This window comes from Siphateles boraxobius, unplaced genomic scaffold (assembly GCF_051911475.1).
Source record: "Siphateles boraxobius isolate OS27281-9 unplaced genomic scaffold, OSU_SipBor_1 130, whole genome shotgun sequence".
In the NCBI taxonomy this organism is placed as follows: domain Eukaryota; kingdom Metazoa; phylum Chordata; class Actinopteri; order Cypriniformes; family Leuciscidae; genus Siphateles; species Siphateles boraxobius.
The window spans coordinates 23,326,575-23,349,051 of NW_027508734.1; the positions used below are offsets into that span (position 1 = coordinate 23,326,575).

The 22,477-nt window shown below is 37.1% G+C and overlaps 1 protein-coding gene across 4 annotated transcripts in view; it reads left to right on the plus strand.

Moving 5' to 3' along the window:
- coro2ba (coronin, actin binding protein, 2Ba) overlaps nt 1-22,477 on the plus strand; it is a 49,259-nt gene that overhangs the window by 18,385 nt on the left and 8,397 nt on the right. For 2 of the 4 annotated variants that reach the window (XM_077228746.1, XM_077228748.1), the window contains exons 1-4: nt 10,637-11,319; nt 12,881-13,081; nt 21,738-21,854; nt 22,124-22,273. In XM_077228746.1, coding sequence (XP_077084861.1) covers nt 12,881-13,081; nt 21,738-21,854; nt 22,124-22,273 — 468 coding nt within the window. In that variant the 5' untranslated portion in view covers nt 10,637-11,319. Of the gene's footprint in view, nt 1-10,636; nt 11,320-12,880; nt 13,082-21,737; nt 21,855-22,123; nt 22,274-22,477 lie in introns of those variants that run through there. The other 2 variants (XM_077228744.1, XM_077228745.1) reach the window with 1 other exon arrangement.

Here is a 22,477-nt window from a genome sequence, read left to right on the forward strand (position 1 = left end):
TTAAAAAACCCATATTGATCGACCACTATTCTATACCATTTACACAATACCTAGGTTATGATATTGCTGTCATTTTGGGTTTGGGTGTGGTATGTGTCAGGCTAATTTATCCAGGCCAGATGGATCCTCTCCTGTGTAAACTTACACAGGGAGCCAGAGACTGCAGGGGACAAAGTCTGTCCACTCAGCGAAGCATCGCTAAATCTGAAGCCATAATCCAATTTATAAAAAGGACTTTCTCCAAGATGGAGAATGCTGGAGAGGCACTAACCTTTGTGCAGCTTTCATAGGATTAGAAAGCACAACATAGACTGAGCAGTACAAAGGGTGAGACATAGTCTGTGATTCACGTCTGTGGTTATGAAGTCGTTTGAAAGACTGGTGCTGGCCCACCTGAAGGACATCACTGGACCCCTGCTGGATCCCTTTCAGTTTGCTTACAGAGCAAACAGGTCTGTGGATGATGCAGTCAACATGGTACTGCATTATATCCTGCCACATCTCGAGAGACCAGGGACTTATGCAAGGATCCTCTTTGCGGACTTCAGTTCGGCCTTCAATGCCATCATGCCTGGTCTTCTCACAGCCAAACTGACCCAGCTCTCCATACCATCCTCGATCTGTCAGTGGATCTCAAGCTTCCTGACGGACCGGCAGCAGCGAGTGAGACTGGGAAAACACACATCCAGGACTCTCACCACCAGCACTGGCTCCCCCCAAGGGTGCGTTCTCTCCCCACTGCTCTTCTCCCTGTACACTTCTGACTGCACTTCTAAAGACCCCACTGTCAAGCTCCTAAAATTTGCAGACGACACCACTGTCATCGGTCTCATCCAAAATGGTGACGAGTCTGCTTACAGACTGGAGGTTGAACAGCTGGCTGTCTGGTGCAGTTATAACAACCTTGAGCTGAACACGCTCAAAACAGTGGAGATGATCGTGGACTTCAGGAGGAACAGCCCAGCACTCCCCCCACTCACCATCATGAACAGCACTGTCAAAGCAGAGTCATTCAGGTTCCTGGGCACTTCCATCTCTCAGGACCTGAAGTGGGACAATCACATTGACTCCAATGTGAAAAAGGCCCAGCAGAGACTGTACTTCCTTTGCCAGCTGAGGAAGTTCAACTTGCCACAGGAGCTGCTGATTCAGTTCTACTCAGCCGTCATTGAGTCTGTTTTATGCACTTCCATCACTGTCTGGTTTGGTTCAGCTACCAAATCAGACATCAGGAGACTACAACGGACAGTTCGGACTGCGGAGAGGATCATTGGTGCCCCCCTACCATCCCTCCAGGACCTGTACTATTCCAGAGTGAGGAAGAGAGCAGGTAAAATCATCACAGACTCCACTCACCCTGGACACCACCTGTTTGAACTGTTACCGTCAAGACAGCGCCTCAGATCACTGGCCACAAGAACATCTCAGCACAGGAACAGTTTCTTCCCACAGGCCATTTCCCTTCTGAACAGTTAACATATCTCCCAAGGGATATGCCTGTAAGTGCAATACTCCCACTGTTTAGTGCAATATCTTAAAAATTCCGGTGATATTTATATTTATTTATATTTATTCATACTATTCAAAATACTGTAAATATGTTCATAATCTGTAAATGTTTATTCTGACAAAACCCAACTGTGACCATATATTTATATAGTATTTTCATATAATTTTTTTTATAATTTTATTTGTAGAATTTGTATTACTATGTTTCTTGTTGTATCTGTATTTGTATATGTGCACTGGAAGCTTCAGTACCAAGGAAAATTCCTTGTGTGTGCAAGCACACTTGGCAATAAAGCTCTTTCTGATTCTGATTCTGATAGTGAATGTGAGAATGGCACCAAAGCATGATCATATAGGCAAAATTCTTTACTTCAAGTTGTCAAAAGGCACATAACTCCTCTAAAGATCAAAAGCTGCTATCCATAGTTTCATAGAGCATACATTTGCATTTTCAAGTGTTAATTAATTTACATAAAAGCCATCATTCTGGCTGACATTTTAATCGGCAAATGCTCTGTTCCAAAATAAAAATAAAATAGCCTTTTTAATCTATTTTTATCTATACTTTAACTTTGAAATATAAATATATTGCTAACCAGTCTGGGATTGCCTTCTCTGTGGAAGATACAGGTGCTGTGGACTTTAGAATTTGGCCAAAATAAGGTATCGTTAAAGACCGAATAGTGTTTTAGAATTAGTCTTTGTGTCATAAGCATGTCTATGACCCCATTTACATTACATGGTTCCAGTGACATATATACTTGCATAAACAAGCAATTCAGACTTTTTTTCTTGTATTGTATTTGCGAGTTTATATCTCAAAATTCTGACTTTTCTCTGAATTGTGAGATATAAACTCACAATTGCACGTTATGAGGTCCAATTCTAAGGAAAAAAAACTCAGAATTTTTAGTATTGCGAGTTTATAATTCATAATTGCGTGTTGTTATAAAGTCAGATTTGCAAGATATAAACTCGCATTTCTGGAAAAAAAAGTCAGAATTGTGAGATGAAAAGTCGTAATTACCTTTTTTATTCTGTGTCGGTAACAAGCTTCCATAGATATGACCCACGAATGTGTAAGCAGGAAAAAAAAAAACATGGATTCCGATATTCTCAGATTAGTTTCAGGCCTCATTCATATGTGAAATTAAATCTGATACGTGCATCTGTGTTTGCTATATAATGAGACAGATCGGATACATTTGCCCAGGCTCCAACAAGGACAGTCCTCTTTTTTCTTCCTGACCTTAAAAGATGGTGCAGAAAGCAAAAGTTTGTATCTACTGCAAATCACATTTAAAAGATGATGTAAGCGAGTCGTTAAAAAATCTGATATAGTCAACAAATCAGAATTGGGCATCAAGACCTGCAGTGTAAATGTGGCCTAAGATGCCTTATGCCTAGGTAGGGGCATCACTATATTTTGGAACAATTAAATAACCCACTCTCAATCATTTCTGCAAATTCCTGTAGAAAGTTTACTCAGCAATGTAACTCACTTTAGAAATGATGGACTGTATGGACTGTGAGGTTTAGTATTAAAATATTAATATTGTGTTTAGTATTAATATTATTGACCGAGGTTTTGTCAGGTATTATTATTGTGTACTGTCATAATTGCAATTCATCTAAGGGAAACATTGAACTCTTTTATCTCTCGGGGCTCAGTTTGTTTTAGCAGCTATCAATCATATAACAGCAAACTGCTAAAACTACTTGAGCAGCATAAATTAATTACTTTTGACAGGTGAAGTGGATATCTACGGAATCAGAGATGGCAGGCTGTTAGTCTTTATGCAAGTTCGCGGGACTCTTGGCATTCCGAAACTAGGAAATATGTAGGTTGGGATGGAAGAAATTTTGCAAAGTGCATCTACATCTGTGTTTGAGCTCTCTAAATAATGAAAAGTATTCTGCCAGCAGAGAGCAGCTCCTGCGGTAAAGAAATGTTGCATGTCAAAGTCAAAGATAATGGGCTTTAACCCCATTTGACTGCCTCTTTTAAAAGAACAGATCCAAAAGAACAGACCTGGTGCACCTATCTGAAAATACAGATATTTTGGTCTATTTTGTTTGTCTCTTAGAAGCAAACTGCCACTATACCGAGTATTCTTCTTGAGCACTTGCCAGATGGCAGTCATTGCCAATGGGCTCATGTTTTTGTTGCATGCGGTTCAGAGCTGGCATCAGGACATCTCAAGCTGCTTCAGAAAGCTCACACACATAGCAGTCACTCTGTACTCTCTGTCTACTTTCATTCAGAAGCTTCTTATTTCATGCTGAACTGATCACACATATAGTGCAACAAAATGTCATTAGTGAATCTATGTCATTTGATTGACAGATAAGCATAGGGCTGAGTCACTGTCTAGTCTAATGGTGACCATAATGATCACCCCACCTGCATCTATTTCCTGCCGCCCTTCCCCCTCCATCTCTTAACATGTGCCATCCTTTGTTCTTCTTCTCTTCACCTCCCCACCCTAATCCCCATCTATCCATCTGTTGGTTCTGCTTATCACACCCTGACCATTAACAACAGGGAGGTTAGAGAAAGGAAAACAAACAGCTCCTCTCCTGAGAATGACACTCTCTAGGGGACGCTCTATCAGCCAGTAAAGTGATGCTTAAGGACACAAGAACATAAATTATAGGGGGAACAAGTCTTTTTAGCTGATTTTGAATGTTAAGCAAATAATCAAATCATTGTACAGTATCATGTTATTTTTACAAAGTCAAAAGTTAATTACATAGAGATGTTACATCTAGAACAATATCTGAAATCACATTAACAAGTGATCATAGATGCAAGAAAGTCATGTTTTGCACGTGTCTTTACGAAGTCAGATAATGAACAAACTTTGTTTTGTTTGAGTGCTTTGTTTTGCGCAAAAAAACATATCTGCTCTTGCGTCAACATGCATACCTCGTGGTGCCTTTTTGTGAAAGTGGTAAATTATGTTTTTATTTTTGTTCAAACAAAGTACTCGCATTTCTTCATAAAATTGAGGTTAAACAACTAGAGTCACATGGATTACTTTTATGATGTCTTTACTAGGCTTGAAAGTGGTAGTTGTGTAGGCTGTCAATGGAGGGTGAGAAAGCTCTCTGATTTCATTAAAAAGATCTTCATTTGTGTTCCGAAGATTTTTTTGTGTGGCTTATGGGTTGGAATGGCATGAGGTTGAGTGATTAATGACAGTATTTTCATTTTTGGTGAAAATTTTCAAAAATATCAGCCAAAAAGGACATTGAATGGGACAAATAGGACAGTGAACTGTTTCTAAATAACTTAATACTTTAAATAATGCTTATATATATATATATATATATATATATATATATATATATATATATATATATATATATATATATATATATATATATATATATATATATATATATATATATAATATATATATATTATTATTTTTATTATTTTTTAAATAAAAGTGCAAAACTGTTTTTAAAGCATTCTGGTTTTGATATCTCATGAAATTTGTTGACTAAGGCCTAACTAAGAAATTACAATTTAAGGAATAACTACTTAATTCCCATACTTTACCTTTCCCATCTCTGTAATTTTAGTTTTCATAACCTACGTTTATGCTAAGATGTGCAAAATAGTTATAATAAAGAGAAAGTAACTGACAAAACTACTGATTGGTAGTCTATGGACTTATCAAAAGGATGTATCAATATTTTCTGCTTCTTTATGCAAGCACTTCAAGACCATTAAAAGTCAAGACCATTCAAGACTTTTTTTTTAATAAAATAAAATACATACATAAATAGAGGCTACAGCGTGTGGGATAAAGAAAGGAGGAGGGTGTGTTTACCACTTCCTTGATAGAAAGGATCTTAAGCATAACTGGACCTTAAGCAGAGCAAAGCAGTCATTGACTTTGTGCCTCTCAGCAAGACATGAGATAACCTCCTCTTTCATTATTTTCTGCTTCTTTATCGAAGTCTGATAACCCTCAAGGACATCCTATCCCTAAGTGCATGGACAAGAACACTCCGCTTATATGATATGAAAAGAATTGAGACTTTTTATATCATAAAAAAGTATTGCAAAGTATATGAAAAAGTATTGAAATTTAAAAAAAATGTATGAGTAATCCAAATAAAACCTTTAAAATGTATCAATTTGAATGTAAGAAATGTGCCTTGGCAGAAAATTAATGCTTACATTTCACAGAAAATTATTTGGTGCAGAGTAGTAAAAGTTACGATTTACAAAAGAAGGATATTTCTTAATGTTTCTTTCTCTTATTCTGTCTCCCCGTTCCATAAAACCACCCATCTCTAGTCTTCAGCTTGTAGTGCTGTGACCTGACTCCACCCATCCTCTCTGTCTGATCCCCTACAGAGACAAAGAGGGAGGAAACTGGTGGTCTTGTTTCTTGTGTGTTTTGGAGGAAGTATGTCATGATACACTAAATATATTTCCCAATGAACCTAAATCAACATCCTGCTGTTTAGAATCATGGCAAAATAAATCATATTTTACCTGAGCTGTGAATATGAGTTGCTGCTGTCTGTAATGAATGTAATAAAAAAAGACTTTGCGCTGTAAAATAATGGCAAGAAATGCCTTTATCTTGTGTTTGGGCTGCAAAAACTTGACCACTGTAGTCCGGTTCACAAACAAATAACTGACTGATTCTTATTAGTCACTCAAAAACATACAGCGCAACCAGTGTAGTCTGATTCCTAAACTAATGACTCTTATGAGCCGGTTCTTTAAATGAATAGTTCAAAGTTACCGATTCAAATCAGTCCGATACTGAATCAACATCTTATTGCACTGTTATTTTTAGTGATGTAGTATATCGAAAGTTGAGAAATCAGTCAAGACAATCATTGGAAGACCCACGGACCCCCTGTTGGAGACCCCTAGGGTAAAACAATGCAGATTTTTCATCATTTTTCTCAATTTTAACAGTTAGGCCAATGTGAAAACTCGTTAAAAACTGAGTGTCAGTTGATACTCGAAGCTGTATCTGCATAGTCTGGTGGAAAAAGACAGCCAAGCAGAAAGACAATAACAAACAAAGGACACCCCAATACATACACAAAACACCCTCCAGTGCAGTAGTAATGAGGGTCTCTATCCCATCTCTGAGCAGTTTTCCTCCCTCCCCAGAGTTCTGTCTTCACTGAGAATTGAAGAGATCTAAATGCCCTTCAGCTCTGACAAAATCATTCTGTTCGGGAACTTAACTTATAGATGTTATTATGTTTTCCTCAAGGTATTGTCAATGCTGAATAACATAAGCTCATGGCTTAAGCATGATCTCATTACACGGTGCATGCACAAATATAGCGAAATCTAGTGTAAATACATTATAAAAATTGAGAAAATATGTTATAATTTGCAACTTGGTAGCCGTATCAGGTAAATCTCATGTTGTCCTCGTTATATCTGTCTGCACTGAGTAAATGCTGAATTTTCTATAGCAAAGTCTGTGCTAAAACCCATCTCCAAAGTCATCAGCATTCATTCTGACTTTTCTGTGTGTGAAAGGACAGCATGCAGCTTGACCTGGCTTTCTCTCAGCTGTATTTCATTCACAGCTGGAGCCAAAGCTGCCACAACAGGCAGTGGGTCTCCAGGCTCAAGAGTTTTTTAACTCCCACAGAGACAGAATGGTATCGGAACTCAGATTCAGGAACTGGAGGCTAACTAATGCCCAACAAAGACGGGCATGGTGAGGGGCTGAAAGCAGTCCAGCTAACGACCAACTGTGGCCCTCTGGAGGCCTTTCATTCATTTGTGTGCCACATTTTAAAGACAGAAGAGGCTTGTTTCCTGTCTTGGAAACTGTTGGAATATTAGTATCTTTGAGTGATTCATTGCATGAATAATATTCATAGGCAGGGTTGGTTGGGGAGATCTAATATTTGGATGCTGTAATGGAGTGATACAGTATACAAGGCTACGTTTACATTAATCCGGATACATTTGAAAACGGCATTTTCCTTTTAAAATGTCCACAGTACCGTTGTCAAGCCTCCACACTAAAATGTCGGGAATTCACCTTACTGTGCATGCGTAAAACCTCCTAAAAGCTCACTGAGATGATACAGATGGAACAGGCATAATAAAGTTCTCATGCTATTCTTCTAGTAGGATCATTTATCTAGCAAATTATCTCACCATTCACTGATGCGTCCAGGTAGCACTCAGTCTCACCATTATATGTTTGGTCTAAAACGCAACTGCTTTCATATTTTGCAGCAGGACAGCAATTGCAAGTAAATTTTCCGTCATCTTTGCAGGACTGTGATATGAAGAGTGGCACAACAAGTACAATAGCGACATACATATCTATCATCACATGTATGGCTCACATGACTAAATGTGTCATAGTTTTTAAATACCTCTGTTTTCACAGTCCACTCTACAAAGCGAAAGTGCCATTTTAAAATCTATCCACTTGGCAAAGCATTTATCAAAAAGCTCATCAGTTTTTGCATGACAAAAATGCTTTCTCCATGTGGAGGTAAGGCCAAAACGGAGATAAATGAAAACGCATTAGTAGAACTTTTAAGTACAGATCTGCAATAAATGGTAGAAAGATGCATTAATGGATGGAATAAAGAATATCAAAAACATAGCATGCAAAAGAAACTGCAGGCAAGATGTGAAAAAGTCAATAACGAGTGTACTCTCTGGAGTTTATCTATCCTACGGCAAAAAGAGCACATGTCTGCACAAGCTCACATACAGTGGAACGGTACACGCTCATAACACAAATAATTTTCTCTCAAACAGTCTGCTTAATTTGCAGTGACACCATCCTAGACAAAACAATACATGCTTCAGTACTTTTGTGTTGCCAAGTGTATTGACTAACAGCATAAAATCTGGTCCAGATGGAAGCTTGTTCTACCCAGGAAAGAAACATCTGACTAAAAAAATACATCTTGCTGACAACCACAGCTTATTTATTTTTTACATGTCGTTTAGGGGCTAGGCTGATCTGAAATAGACTTGATTACAGTAATAGACCAGTATCAGATTGTTTTTTTTTAAATAACATGTACTGATTATTTCACAGACATAGAAATTGAAGCTGAACTTTATAGAGTGCATCAAAGTACTGTAAATTTCAAAGATTAAAAGCAATTCATTTTTAATTGTGATTAGCTCTTCCTGAAAAGCACTAATACTATCAGCTCGGTGAAAGTGACACTCTAAAAAAAATTTGTAAAAATTTTACTTCCAGGGGTACAACAGATTGAGGCAGTACTCCTAGAGAGACTTTTAGTGAAAGTGACATGTGAAGGCCAAGTGTGGTAACCCATATTCAAATTTGTCCTCTGCATTTAACCCATCCAAGTTAGTGCACACACATTAGGAGCAGTGAGTAGTGAACAAATCCACTGCAAACCAGTGGACACACATACCCAGAGCAGTGGGCAGCCATATTTGCAGTGGTGTCTGGGGAGCGACTGGGGGTTGGGTGCCTTGCTCAATTTTATTTGCTGGTATTGAGAATCGAAACCGAGTCCTTCGGGTTACCAGTCTGACTCTCTCACCATTAGGCCACGACTTCCCCCTACCCCATTTAATGGGTAGATAAGGTGTCCCCTTAAAGGTACTTTCCGGGTGACAAGCTGTTGTACCCCTGAGTAACTTGTTTCAGAAGTGCTTCAGATGTGCTCTTACTGCCAGAAGTTACATAGCACCAGCCAGTTACATTAACACGGGCAATTTCAGCCAAATCTTGCAATTTTGTGGGCAATCTGCATCAGACTGTCATTAAACAAACTGTGGGCGGTCCTTGGGTGTGCCATCTAAGGGTGAGACTAAGCCTTCAGTGCATGCGTACACACACGCATCCTTTTGCAGGTCTCTAGCCCTATGGCCTATAGAGATGTTCTTAAAAATAAACATATTAACTTTATTTGGGGCTAAACATCAATATGTATTCTCTGGACAGTATTTGCATGAATGCATGCAACAGTCAGACAGCCCAGACTACAAAATATCTGTAGTGTGTTTTACTGACACATGGTGAACAGAGAGCAGAGCTGAAGGGGAGAGAGTGCTGTCGCACTTAAGTTAAATAAATCTTGTCTGTCTGCATAGAGGTTGTCAAGAGCTAGCCAAATATACCATTTAATCATTCAACATAATTAGAGAGAGAAAGGCTTTTGTTTTTATCATAGACCTGAGAACGCTTCGGACATTTCACAAGGTCTTATTAACATTCTCCTGTTTATTTCTTATAATATCACATAGCATAATTATATTTATTTGAGAAGCTGTAAATCAACCAACCACAGAACAAATTACCATTCTCTCACATCTTCGGCATTTATAGGATCAATTTAGGACGTCCTACCAGAAAAAAAATAAAATAAAATGAATTTACTCTGTTTAAAATAGTAAACATAACTGGTTGGTTAAATACAATGAACGTGATTACATGGTCAACCTTCAACTAGTCTATCTGTAGATTTTACAGACCATAACTGCTGAAACAAATTATGCCTAAAGAAAGTGAACATCATACTTATTAGTCCGTAATATAGGCTGCGGAACAATAAATCCTACAAGCAAGAGGCAATTAAATTATGAAGAAAATATACACTATGGTTCAGTAGTTTGGGGTCTCTAAGATTTTCTTTTAATAAATGTATTTTTATTCAGCAAGGTTGCATTAAATTGGTCAAACGTGACAGCAAATAAATGCTGTCTTTTGAACTTTTTATTCATCAGGGAAAATAAATCACGGTTTCCACCAAAATATTAAGCAGCACACCGTTTTCAACATTGATAAGAAATAAGACATCAACATTGATAATAGTTAGGTTTCCTGGGCATCAAAGCAGCATATTAGAATAATTTCTGAAGGATAATGTGACACTGAAGACTGAAGTAATGATGCTAAAATTCGGCTTTGCCATCACAGGAATTATAAATTAAAATATATTAAAACTAATTTTATATTGCAATAATATTTCACAATATTACTGTTTTTCTTGTATTTTTAATTGAATAAATGTATAAAGACTGTCAAAAACGTTGACAATGTTATCAATCCCAACCCCAAACTTGTGAATGTACTGTAAATATACAAATGCAAAATGGCTTGCAGTGCATCTGTTTTTGTAAATGACACACGTCTGAAACTTACTACTGAAACTTTTAATCGTGTCATGTATTTCCAACTGTAAATCTTTTCATCTTAAATATAGAACATAATATTTACTGGACATCTGGAGGACTGGACATTTAGAGGAGAGAGAGAAAAAAAGAAGAAAAATAGGAACATAGATGGGGAGAGAGCTCAGAAACAAGAAGGTTGTTATGTTTTTCAAGACCATAGCTAATAGTGGATGTGCATAAAACAATAATCATCCTCCAGTGGAAATGAGGACACTTCTCCCAGACATAAGTAGACTGAGTGCAGTTGCATCATACTTATTATATAACTTTCTATATAACGCTGTCTTTTAGATCAATGTTTTATAAACTGAATGAGATGGTAAGGAATCTGATCAATGGCAGTAAACTGAAAGACATTAATAAGCAAACACTGAAATAAAGAGAGGATGGAGCAACAACTTATGTCTGGGAGGCATGTGGGGCTGTGCCTGGTAAGAGGGAGGGAATGAAGTAGTGAGGGAGGGATGAAAGGAGGCTGTGGGAGGAAAAAGGGAAAGAGGGAAACAGATGCAAGTAACTCAGGCCGGCAAACTACATGCACGCAGGAAGCCGGAGAAGATACAGGCTCTTTCTATAGATGATTACAGAATACAGAGGGTGGTCAACTCAAAACCAAAGGAAAGGTAGGAAATTTGCCTCAATAATTTGGAGTCAGACATTGAGGTGAAAATAATAATAAATATGATCTGTTTTGTTTTCATACTGAATAAGCAAGTATATTTTGATGATTTATGTATAGAAATAGGCTTATTACTTGTGTAAAGTGCACAGATAGATAGCGGTCTGTTCGTGTCTTTTGGAGATATGTGGAAGTGAGCGCGTGTGTATGTACGAGCAGCATTAAATGAATGAATGTCCTTGTATGCAAATCTCAAAGGCACAGCTCTCTACACCCCAAGGCCTCTCGCTGGTTGATTTGGTTATGGTTAAACAGGCAAGACAACACACACACAAACCGCTGAATGCTTTAGGACAGCTGTAAACATTCAACATGGTGGGAGAGCTGAAAATTAGACATGTAGATGTAAGAAAAAGTAATATGATGGAGAAAGCTCTCAGATAGATGCAATTTCATGCCTCACTGCTGACATGATGCGACTAGCTAAACTTTTTTAGGCGTGCTAGTATAATTCCCAGTCAGTTAACATAAAAATAAACTAAAGACTATAAAGGTTATGCATGTGCTCATACACAACACACAAATATTCACAATGCAGTCTTTAGTCATGAGTGATGTCAGTCTCACAGAAAGATTCAGATCAGACTCTGGTGATTTAACACTTCTTTTTCTCCTTCTGGCCATTATCTGTTCGAATCACAGCTCATTTTAGTTTGAATGGCACAGTCTCATTCATTAGAGCCTAAATTGTTGCTTACACATTCCTTTAGGCTAAACTACAAACAGTGGTTTGAGTTCTTAGTGAAATTTTACAAGCATCCACCAACCGCTTCCTGTTTGAGTGGCGGAGTCTTCCAAAGAGTTTCATACTGGAAAATGGAGCCAAGTCAGCACTAGCCGGTCCAATATTCATATTACTCTTATCTGTATTTCACTTATCGTATCATGGTGTCATTGGACATATGATGTTATATATTGACATGATCAATAAATATGATATTGAGTGATGTTTGGCTGGTTAATGTTTGGGTTCTGGATGTTGGTTTGTGTTTAGTCTTGTTTACTTTGTGTCATTTGGTTCATTCAATCTGGCTGGTCTATTGCGAAAACACAGATAAAGGTTTTCCACCGGTATCATGCCAAAAAATAAATATGGTTTTAACTTAATACTATATTTTTCCTTTAAAAACAAAAAGATTATTCTGGCAAAAGCTACAGCAATCTTTTGATTAAAACTTATCATGTTTACTGGTGTTTTAAACATAAAGGTTCTTCATTGGTTCTTTGCAACAACTTATAAAGCGCATTGTTAATATGTAAAGAGAGTATTCCCAGTCTTTAAAGCATCAGTTCACGGTTACATATAATCCATACGTATAATGAAGGTAAACAGATTTGGTTTTAGCTGGCGATCTTATTAGAACCTTTTTTTAAGTGTAGACTTGATAGGCCTAACCACTTCTTCTGTCCGCCTCACAGCTTACTTAATAATGAATATTAAAAGACTAAAAAAAAATGCGACCACTGTCACATTCTTGCTTGTTGTCTTTGCATGTGCTTTGCAGATGTCATGGCGGCCGACCTACCGGAGCTCCAAGTTTCGAAACGTCTATGGCAAAGTGGCGAACCGAGAGCACTGCTTCGAGGGCATCCCGATTACAAAGAACGTCCATGACAACCATTTCTGCGCTGTCAACGCCAAGTTCCTCGCCATAGTAACCGAGAGCGCGGGAGGAGGATCTTTCGTTGTGATCCCGGTCACTCAGGTAACCACCACAGTCGCGCGTGCAGAGCACTAGTGTTTTCTCCAGACAGTTTGTCTTATGGTTGCACTAAATTAATGACAGACACAATGTAGGGCTTCAGAGACTAGAACAATCAGCAGCATGAATGATGCTAACCTAATTTTGGTCACATAGGTTTAAAATGTAGCAATGGGTTCGTGTTTATAGGGAGACTGTGGAATGGAGCTAGAATTGTGTCCTTATTACAGGCGAGAAAATAAAGAAATGATCTGAGAGAAAAAAAAAGTTTGAGAGAAAAAGTTATCACACTGATAGCAAAATGCATTCCATAAGAGAAAAAATGATATTTGTGAGAAAAAGTTTTCATACCAACAGCAAAAAATAATAATATTTTAGACTACAAAAAGTTTTGAGAGAAAGTATTTTCTCATAGAACATAATTTCTGGGGGGAAAAATGTCTCATAAAAAACGCTTTTCTTTGCTCTCGATGCAATTTCTTGCTCATGAATGAATGTGTATTATATTATTAGCTTGCTACATTTTTATTATCACTAGTAGGCTAAAGCTATTCGCTAATTAGCCATCATGCTAGGTAAACTTGCAAACTCACCTGGTTTATACTATTTTTAAATCTTACCCAAACATTGGAGTGTCCAAGCTCAACTAAGGCATCTATCTAGGTGAACCGAACAATGGTGTAATGATTCAGTTCGACTCCCAAGTTAAGACGATGCTCACCCGACTGTCCAATAGGAACGTTGCCCCGCCCATGACACAATTTTCACAGCGAAAGCAAAATCCTGACACTAGAGCAAGAAATTGCATCAAGAGAAAAAATGTTCACACTGATAGCAAAAAATATATATTTGAGTATATATTTATTTTATAAGTATATAATATATAAGTATTGTGAGAGAGATTTTTTTCTCAGAAATAATTTTAAAAATTTCAAATTTATATTTTTTTATGTTCTATGAGAAAATACTTTCTCTCAACTTTTTTTAGTCTCAAATATTATAATTTTTTGTTTTGCTATTGGTATGAAAACTTTTTCTTTCAAATATTCTTTTTTCTCTCATGAAATGCTTTTTTGCTATCAGTGTGATAACTTTTTTTATTTTCTTTCATGTAATAAAGACACAATTCTAGCTCCATAGTAGACCGTACAAGTGTTGTTAAATGGGTCATCCTAACATGGATTTTAATTTTATTTTAATATGTTCAATGAGGTTCGCCTTAATGTTTATAAACATTTTGCACACACAAAAAAAACAGATAATAATGCGCAAAACCCGTCATTAACAGTCAAAGTATATTAAATTGTTTAGGCCTAGCCTACTTACGGGTTGCGATGTGGCTGCTGTCAGATTCAATAATAAGAAATGATAGAAATTATTTAAGCACTTGCTTCCAGACTGAAGTTTCAGAAAGAGCAAACATCAAACCCTTCATACAATAGGTTATATTTATTTATTCATTTATTTTAAAGTATTCCAGGCAAACCCAGCTGCAGGGCATATTGCTGAAAAAGTGAATCTTAGTAATCTGAGTTGAGTAGTTAACTACTTAAAGTGAACTGTGGTTAAAGAGTAAACACTCCTGAACCTTGATGCAACAAGCTAATCATTTCACAGCAATTATGCATAAAATCTGTCTAAAACAAAGCAATACTATGAAGGAGTGCTAATGGATGCTTGTACAAATTCACATTTACATTAATTTGTGCAGAGAACATGCATCAGAATTTAAAGTGATTACTTAACAGTGGAAAAACATAGATGAGTCATATTTTGCCCTGTTCTTATAAATGCACATGTGGTGCACGTTTAAAGGAACCCACAGGCCTCTCACTCTTTTTCTGTTAAACAATTTAGTTGGCTCTGTTGTAGTGTAGTATGCATTTTCTTATTGTGATTTAGGTTCCTATTACACCAACATATACACAGGCCTTTTATGCAATCACCTGCTAATAAAAACTTAATTAAAACTTTTGTGTTTTCCCGTATTTATTATTGTAATGCCTTGTTAGGTGGAGTGTCAAAAGCTACCTTAAACAAATTGCCGGTAGTGCAATACTCATTTGCTAACTACTAAACTAAACTCTCCTAACTAGAACTATGATAAGAGATCACATTACTCCCATTTTGGAGTCTCTGCATTGGCTCCCTGTTAGGTTTATGGTAGACGTTTAAATTCTGATGCTTACTTACAAGGCTTTACATGGGTTGGCACCTCAATTCTTAACCTAATTTTTAATTCCATATACTCCAACACGTGAACTTCGTTCATCTGAAACTGGTCTTTTAACTGTTCCTTTAACTCATTTACGACTGATGGGAGAGAGGGCTTTTTCTTCAATAGCTCCAAAACTATGGAATTCTTTACCAATCGAGATAAGGCAAGCAAAATCTCTTAGCATTTTTAAATCTAACTTTAAAACTACATTTTTTTAGGATAGCTTTTAATTGAATATTTGTATACATTTTTTTTACTGTGCATTATTTTATATGTATTTTTATATGTGTATTTTTGTTGTTTTATTTGTTTCTGTAAAGCGCTTTGAGGTGTACAGTTAAAAGCGCTATAGAAAATAAAGGTTATTATTATTATTATTATTATTTTATTACAGAAGCATGAAGTCTTTCACCCAGTGGCTTGACATGCTCTAAATTAAAGGGGTCATATAATGCTATTTTTTTAATGGCAAGTTAATATGAATCTTTAGGGTCTAAATGAAAACTTTGTAATATACTTTTATTAAAAATTATCATTAGTATTGTAAGAAAACACTAATTCTACCCATAGACTGTAAAAAATATGGACAAAGCGTCTGTGACGTCACCCATAGACTTTCTGAAGAACGGTTTTGAGGCCGTTTATGGGGGGTATGGGCGGTGCCATCTCAGAAAATCTTTTCAGAAAGGATACAGAGGTTGTATGATGTGTTGTGTCAGATCATGGCCGAGACGTCAAATTTCAGGAATTCCACTCGGCGCAGCCTGTTATCAGCTGTCAATCACGCTGTCAATCAAAGTTACCATGCCCTTATTTGTCAAACATTTTATATCTAAATACATTCCAAACTAACAAGTTAAAAAAATTCATCCCCCTCACAGTTGTCAGGCACTCGGAACCTATCGAAAAATACAATAAAAGTCCATGGGACCAACCTGTAAAAACATTTATGCTGTGAAAACTGACATTTTAACATGGGGGTCTATGGACATTTGCTCCCTTTTGGGACATGCCCCTAGCGGATTTTCGTTGTATTGCAGTTTTTCGCACTTCCGAGTAGGCTTCATTTTTCAGATTGGAATGTTGCCGCTTGGTTCTACCATACCAATTTGAACCGGAGTCAGACCCGGAACAAGATGACGGCCCCGAAGAAGTTCAACAATTAAGGCTTGAACAGGACGTTTCTGATTGGTTTGTTAACGTAATGTAACTTTGATATATTTTTGTAACTTATGTACTGGCAAGGTAACTTAGAGTAGTGAGATACAGACGCTATGTGTTTACTGATGTATAGGTTGGTTCGTTGACAGATTGATGTTGAAAAACTTTTTTTTGGTAAATGTAGGCTTGTCAGTGATGCGTAATGTAATCTCAGTGTTAGGTACAACTGTCAGTGCTGAATCATTAACCATAACTCGTTGTTCATTATAAACATGGGATTATGAATTATATTGAGAACGTCGTAACGTTACAGAGAAAACATGCCGTAATATACCCTGAGTGTAAACATTAGCCGCATTCATCATGAAGCGTGCAAGCGATTTGCAAAGATTAATATTTAAAGGTTAATAAACGTTTACACTCGCTTGTTCTCGAGGTGCAGCAGGAACACGAATAGTTGGTACCGATTCTTTTTTCAGGACCAGCTTCTTATTAAAACCAGATTTACACTGACCCTCGTTTATAAAGCAGTCTGGTGAGAAATGATTAGCGCAGAGCGTAGATCGTTGGGAATATTCCCTTCAAAAATAAAACTCAGCCACTGCGTCTTCAGCGAATTTAGGAACATTAAAATGACTGCTGTGTTCCTTATTACAGCCAAGAACAGAACACCACAATCGCTTAGACGCCATTCTGCTCCAGTGTATCAACAATGGCGGACTACGATGACAGCTCGCTCAGGAAACGCTGTTGTCAATTATCAATCGTGGGAGGGGTGTCCATTGTATTGACGCCACAAAATCGAACAGCTCAATGTGAGGCAGGGGAAAACATATAGGGAGATTAAAACAAAAACACTGGATGGGTTTTTATCATTATGTGATGGTTGTGTACAGGCACTGCCAACACACATTTCAGTATAATCCACTTGTAAAAGTGCATGACCCCTTTAAAGCTTTCTACCCTGTTTACAGGCCGACCAAAAGCCCTGACTATAATGATCAGAAAGCATATGCTTTTCCTTTCATCTCTGGCTTTGATGCTGTAAAATGGACAAGCACTGGAAGCTGCTGGTCACTGATGTTGATATAACAGTAACGTGGACTACAACGATGTGGAAGTCAGTGTGATCTGGCCAGAACAGAATAGCTTTATATGTCTGCTTCATAAGGAAGACAGGGTTTCTGTAGATTAATGAGATAGTTCACCCAAAAAAGTTTTATATTCTGTCATCATTTACTCACCCTCATGTCATTCCGAACCTGTACGACTTTCTTTCTTCTGCAAAACAAGATTTTGTAGAATGTTGGTAACTAAACAGCTTTGGTCACCATTGACTTCCATTATATAGTTAAAAATATGTTCCACAGAAGAAAGTCATACAAGTTTGGAACAAGATGAGGGTGAGTGAATAATGAAAGAATTTTTAATTTAACTAAGTTATTTTCTTTGTTTTGAAAAACCAAGTTACTGAATCCTAAGGAGACAAAATGCAAGTGAATTTAAAAGTGCCTCCAAATCCCACCTTCACAGCAAGTGGCCAAACTGCAAGAATAGCACAGACAGGAAAAATGACACACACACTATTTATCATTGACATGACAATGAAATTTTTTGGCAAAGAGCCTTTGATGTCCCATTCTTTTCTCCAGTCATATCCTCTCTTTATTCTGTCTATTCTTCTGTTCCTCCTCTTGAGCGCATCCGGTCATGCTACATTGCCCAGTGGGCCTGCAGACCCTCGGTCATGCTCTCAGCCAACTTGGATAAACTATCAATAGCACTTTTGTGATGAATGCTCAGAGTCACCCAGTTAAAGTGTCACGTAGAAGGCCAGCTTTGTGCTCTTCATGGGCTCATTCCACAGTGTCTGTGACTCCAACTGGGCTCCCATACAGGCCTTGAAAAAGAGTTCAGTCCCTCTGACTTCAGCGTGTGTGTTTCTCTGGACACCACGTGGGGCTCTGTTTTTCCCAGCTTCTTCATCCTCCATCCTCCATCTCCCTCGCATCTCTTTCTCTCCCTGCCTAGCATTGACAGCTCCCGGCAAAAGTTTGCATGCATACTGTAATACTGAGAAGTTCACTGTCACAGTCACTGAAATCTGGCATAGAGATAATAGAAATCACTGTGAAGCTATTTAATAAGTGATAATAGTTCAACTTCAGTTGCATGATAGGTCTAACTAGTATACAAACTTTAAGATTTTTGCATTTAGCCAAATTCTATTCTTAAAGTATCAACTTTTGTATTTGTTGTAAAATGTGTATAGCTCATTCGATTTTTCTAATGCTTTTATTCAAACCAAGGCATTAGTCTGAATTAGTCTATTTTACAGGGACAACTGTCTGATTAAGGAGGATCATCAGCAATTCTCATAATACATCTGAGATATAGACACATGGGAAACATATAATGGCAGAACATTGGCTTTTCAAATGGAATTCCTCATTTGACAAAGGAGCTTCAGTTGTGGAATGGAAACTGCATTCAGAAACCAAAATGAGATGGCCCAGGGAAAGAGAAAAAAAGAGCATGAATAGAAGACTGTGGTATTCGTGATGATGTCATCATTTACTGTTTAACCATTTGGAAATGAAACCGTTCCTTTCCTTGACCTGCTAAGCTGCTATTGATAGAAACTTCTCTGGATGATAATGTGTGAGGTGGTGCTGTAATTGTTTGATATCAGAATTCTTAAAATAATTCAGAACTCCCATCTAAAAGGCTCAAGCAGTCAGGCGCGCACACACACAAAGAGGGAGTTGGGCCATCTGGCAACACAGATAGGAAACTGCCAACCATTTCAGACTACCTTAACATGCCCAAAAGTGCATTTAACCGGACCCACACCCATTTTAATAATGCCTCAGTTAACATACAGTAAGCTCAGAAAACTGAAATGCCCTTTGTTTAGAATTTTGTTCAGGAACCATGGAAAATGCTGGGCTTGGAAGAAGCAAAATAATTTTTAACAGTCTAAACTTTAGCACTGGCCAGTCATTTCGATTTTTTGAGGATGTGGTAGTGTAAATCTACAGAAAAACTTCATAGAGAACGAACATACTCATCTTTCTCTCTCTGAATATCTACAACAGAATATTAATTATGTATTAGACTGCCAATCATCAGTTTGTATCAAGTAATTCATTAATTAGTAAAAATATCCTAATATTATGCATTTAGTATGTGCAGGCAGGCTATCTTACATTTTTGTTAGTTAAAAATGCTGATATTGTAAGATTTTTTTGTTTATACGATATAAACCTGCATTTAGAAAAATGTTGTCTCTGCCGCTTATATTCTAGTAAAGGCCTAGCACAGCCAGATTAGTCAGATAGTGAGTCATTACTCATGCGCTATTGTATTTAGCATATTATTTAGAAAGAAAAACAACAAACTTTAGTCTTGAAATGTGCATTCAGGGAGGTTTTTAATGTGGGATCAGGGATTTTTAACAATAATAAAAATCTCATAATAGTATTATAATCGAACATGAACTTCTATATAGCTATAGCCTATACAGCAGACACTGAAAGGAGCAGAAATTATTTTACAGCATATACGGGCTGTTCCATAATGTTATAGTGACTCCATAATTAGATGTAGATACTAAATAGACACTAATGGAAGTGTGACTCGGCAAAGCCTTGTAACTTCTCTGCTAAGGATGTTAAATACGTGCCCTATAAGAAAATATATTTTTTTATTTGTGCTATTAGTTATGGCAGTCAAGAGGCACATCCACTGACATCATAATTAGTGTAATCACATGGCTGTTCCTCACGCATCATTGTGCTGCTCACAATAGAGGGTGTGGCTAAATATATTATCTGCTTTTGTCTCTTACTCTAAGATCTCAGACAGTCTGATCTGCAACCAACACATCTATCTCAACAACCACTCACTGCCAACACACTCCTACACACACACACACACACAAAAAAAGAATAACAATAAGCGGGAAGTGAAAAATAATGAATAATTAGAGAGCGGAAACTGAGAAGCAACTGAAAATAGATGTAAAATGCAAAAGCCTCTTTTTTTTATGTGTGTATATATGAAAATCTGTATATATATGAAAATGTCCATCAGAGAAAATCATGCATAATCATGTTTGTATATTAGATGTCATGATGTTTAAATGCAATTAAATTATCATTATGCATGCATTTAATGCAATTAAGAGATCATTAAAGATGCCATTGTACATTCATTCATTATACTGATAATGTTAGTTTTGGTTAAGTCATACTTTATTCCATTTTTGTGTTGCTGTGCTGTTAATAACGCCCTGTTTGAGTCATTTTTCATCTTAGTTTTAAAAATGTGCGTTTTGGAATAAAGGGGGCCCAACAATATGATTTTATTGTACATCTTTTATCAAAAGGTGCAAGAATTTGTATCTAATTTCTCACATCATGATGTGAGAGGCAATGATGAGCTGCTCGAATAAGCGCAAGTTCAGTCTGAGAGCTATATATAGTCTTGGAAAACACCTTGACAAATCAGAAATCCTCAAATGCAGGCAAACATCTGAACAACAGACTATAATCGATCGCTTTGGCCACAATAGTTAAAAGCTTTAGCATTTTATTATCAGCCATTTTCAGCATTCTTTAGAGTTTTGATCTCCTGTGGGAAATCAATACATTTCCTCGCCCAAGAAAATTATATTTAAAAAAAAAAAACTCGCGCAATCGCTGTGCTAATTTAATGCCATAATCTAACACAGATTTCCATCATGCTAATTTAGTATAATAGCACAGAGAGCACAGAAATGAACGTGTGACAGCCAGTCTGCTATGAGTTCATTGCTTACATATCCAACCAAGAAGCCACATGCTGTTCTGTTCTTAACTAAGAATTCACATTCAAGCTTACAAAATTTCTTCAACAATGAAATGACTTCTCTGATATCATAGCACTAACAGTACTATATCACTGCATTGCACTGAACCCCTGACATATAGATGAAGACTCTTTCATAAGCAGCCCACTCAGGGTGCACTCATGCATGACCTGAACTACAAATCCCAAAGGACCTCAGAAAGAGGTCAATGGACTAAAGTGGCATCAAACATTCATGACATCATGACTACCATTCTGTCTACTACTGACTGTAGTTATGTAGCTCCACACAGTGGACGTTTGTGTGTAATACAATGGAGCTGTTTGAATGTTTTCAACTATCCATATGTCTTGCTATGTGTGTCCATACATTCTTTTATTTGTGTAAATAAAAGCATCAGATCAGTATCCTGTACTTTCCTCTCGTAGTTTGGCCGTATCGACCCTCACTATCCAAAGGTCTGTGGTCACCAAGGCAAAGTGCTGGACATCAAATGGAATCCTTTCCATGACAACATAATCGCGTCTTGTTCAGAGGACTCTTCTGTAAGTAAAATCCTCATGATGCTCAAATTAGTCAGCATCATTTAAAAAAAATCTATTATTAGACAGCTCTGATTGGATTATGATTGGTAAATCCAGTTATTTTAATGCTTCCGTGTTTGTTATATTGTATTCGTCATATGAGACTGATTTAACCATTTATTGATGAATTATATAATTATAACTAACCTGACATTAGAGTCTTTAACCTTCTTGATATAGTTGATTTAAAAGTGATATTTTTTAATTCTTTGTGTCTGTGAATGTGTCAGGTACGAATATGGGAGATTCCTGATGAAGGACTGAGAAGGAATTTGACAGAGCCTGTATTAGAACTGTATGGTCACAGCAGACGCGTGGGCCTCATAGAGTGGCACCCAACCACTAGTGGAATTCTCTTCAGTGCTGGCTATGACTACAAGGTAATACAATCTTTTTGCAACCGAATTTGACAGTCTCAAATTCAATAATATGAGCTATAAAGTTAAAACATGGACAGTGAGGACAGTTGGTACTTAAGATTGTATGTGAAAACTTATTTTGATTAACCACAGTATGAACATGAGAGTGCCATACTGCCACTCACAGAAATAAACCGTCAAAAGACTGCATCTGAGGTATGACTA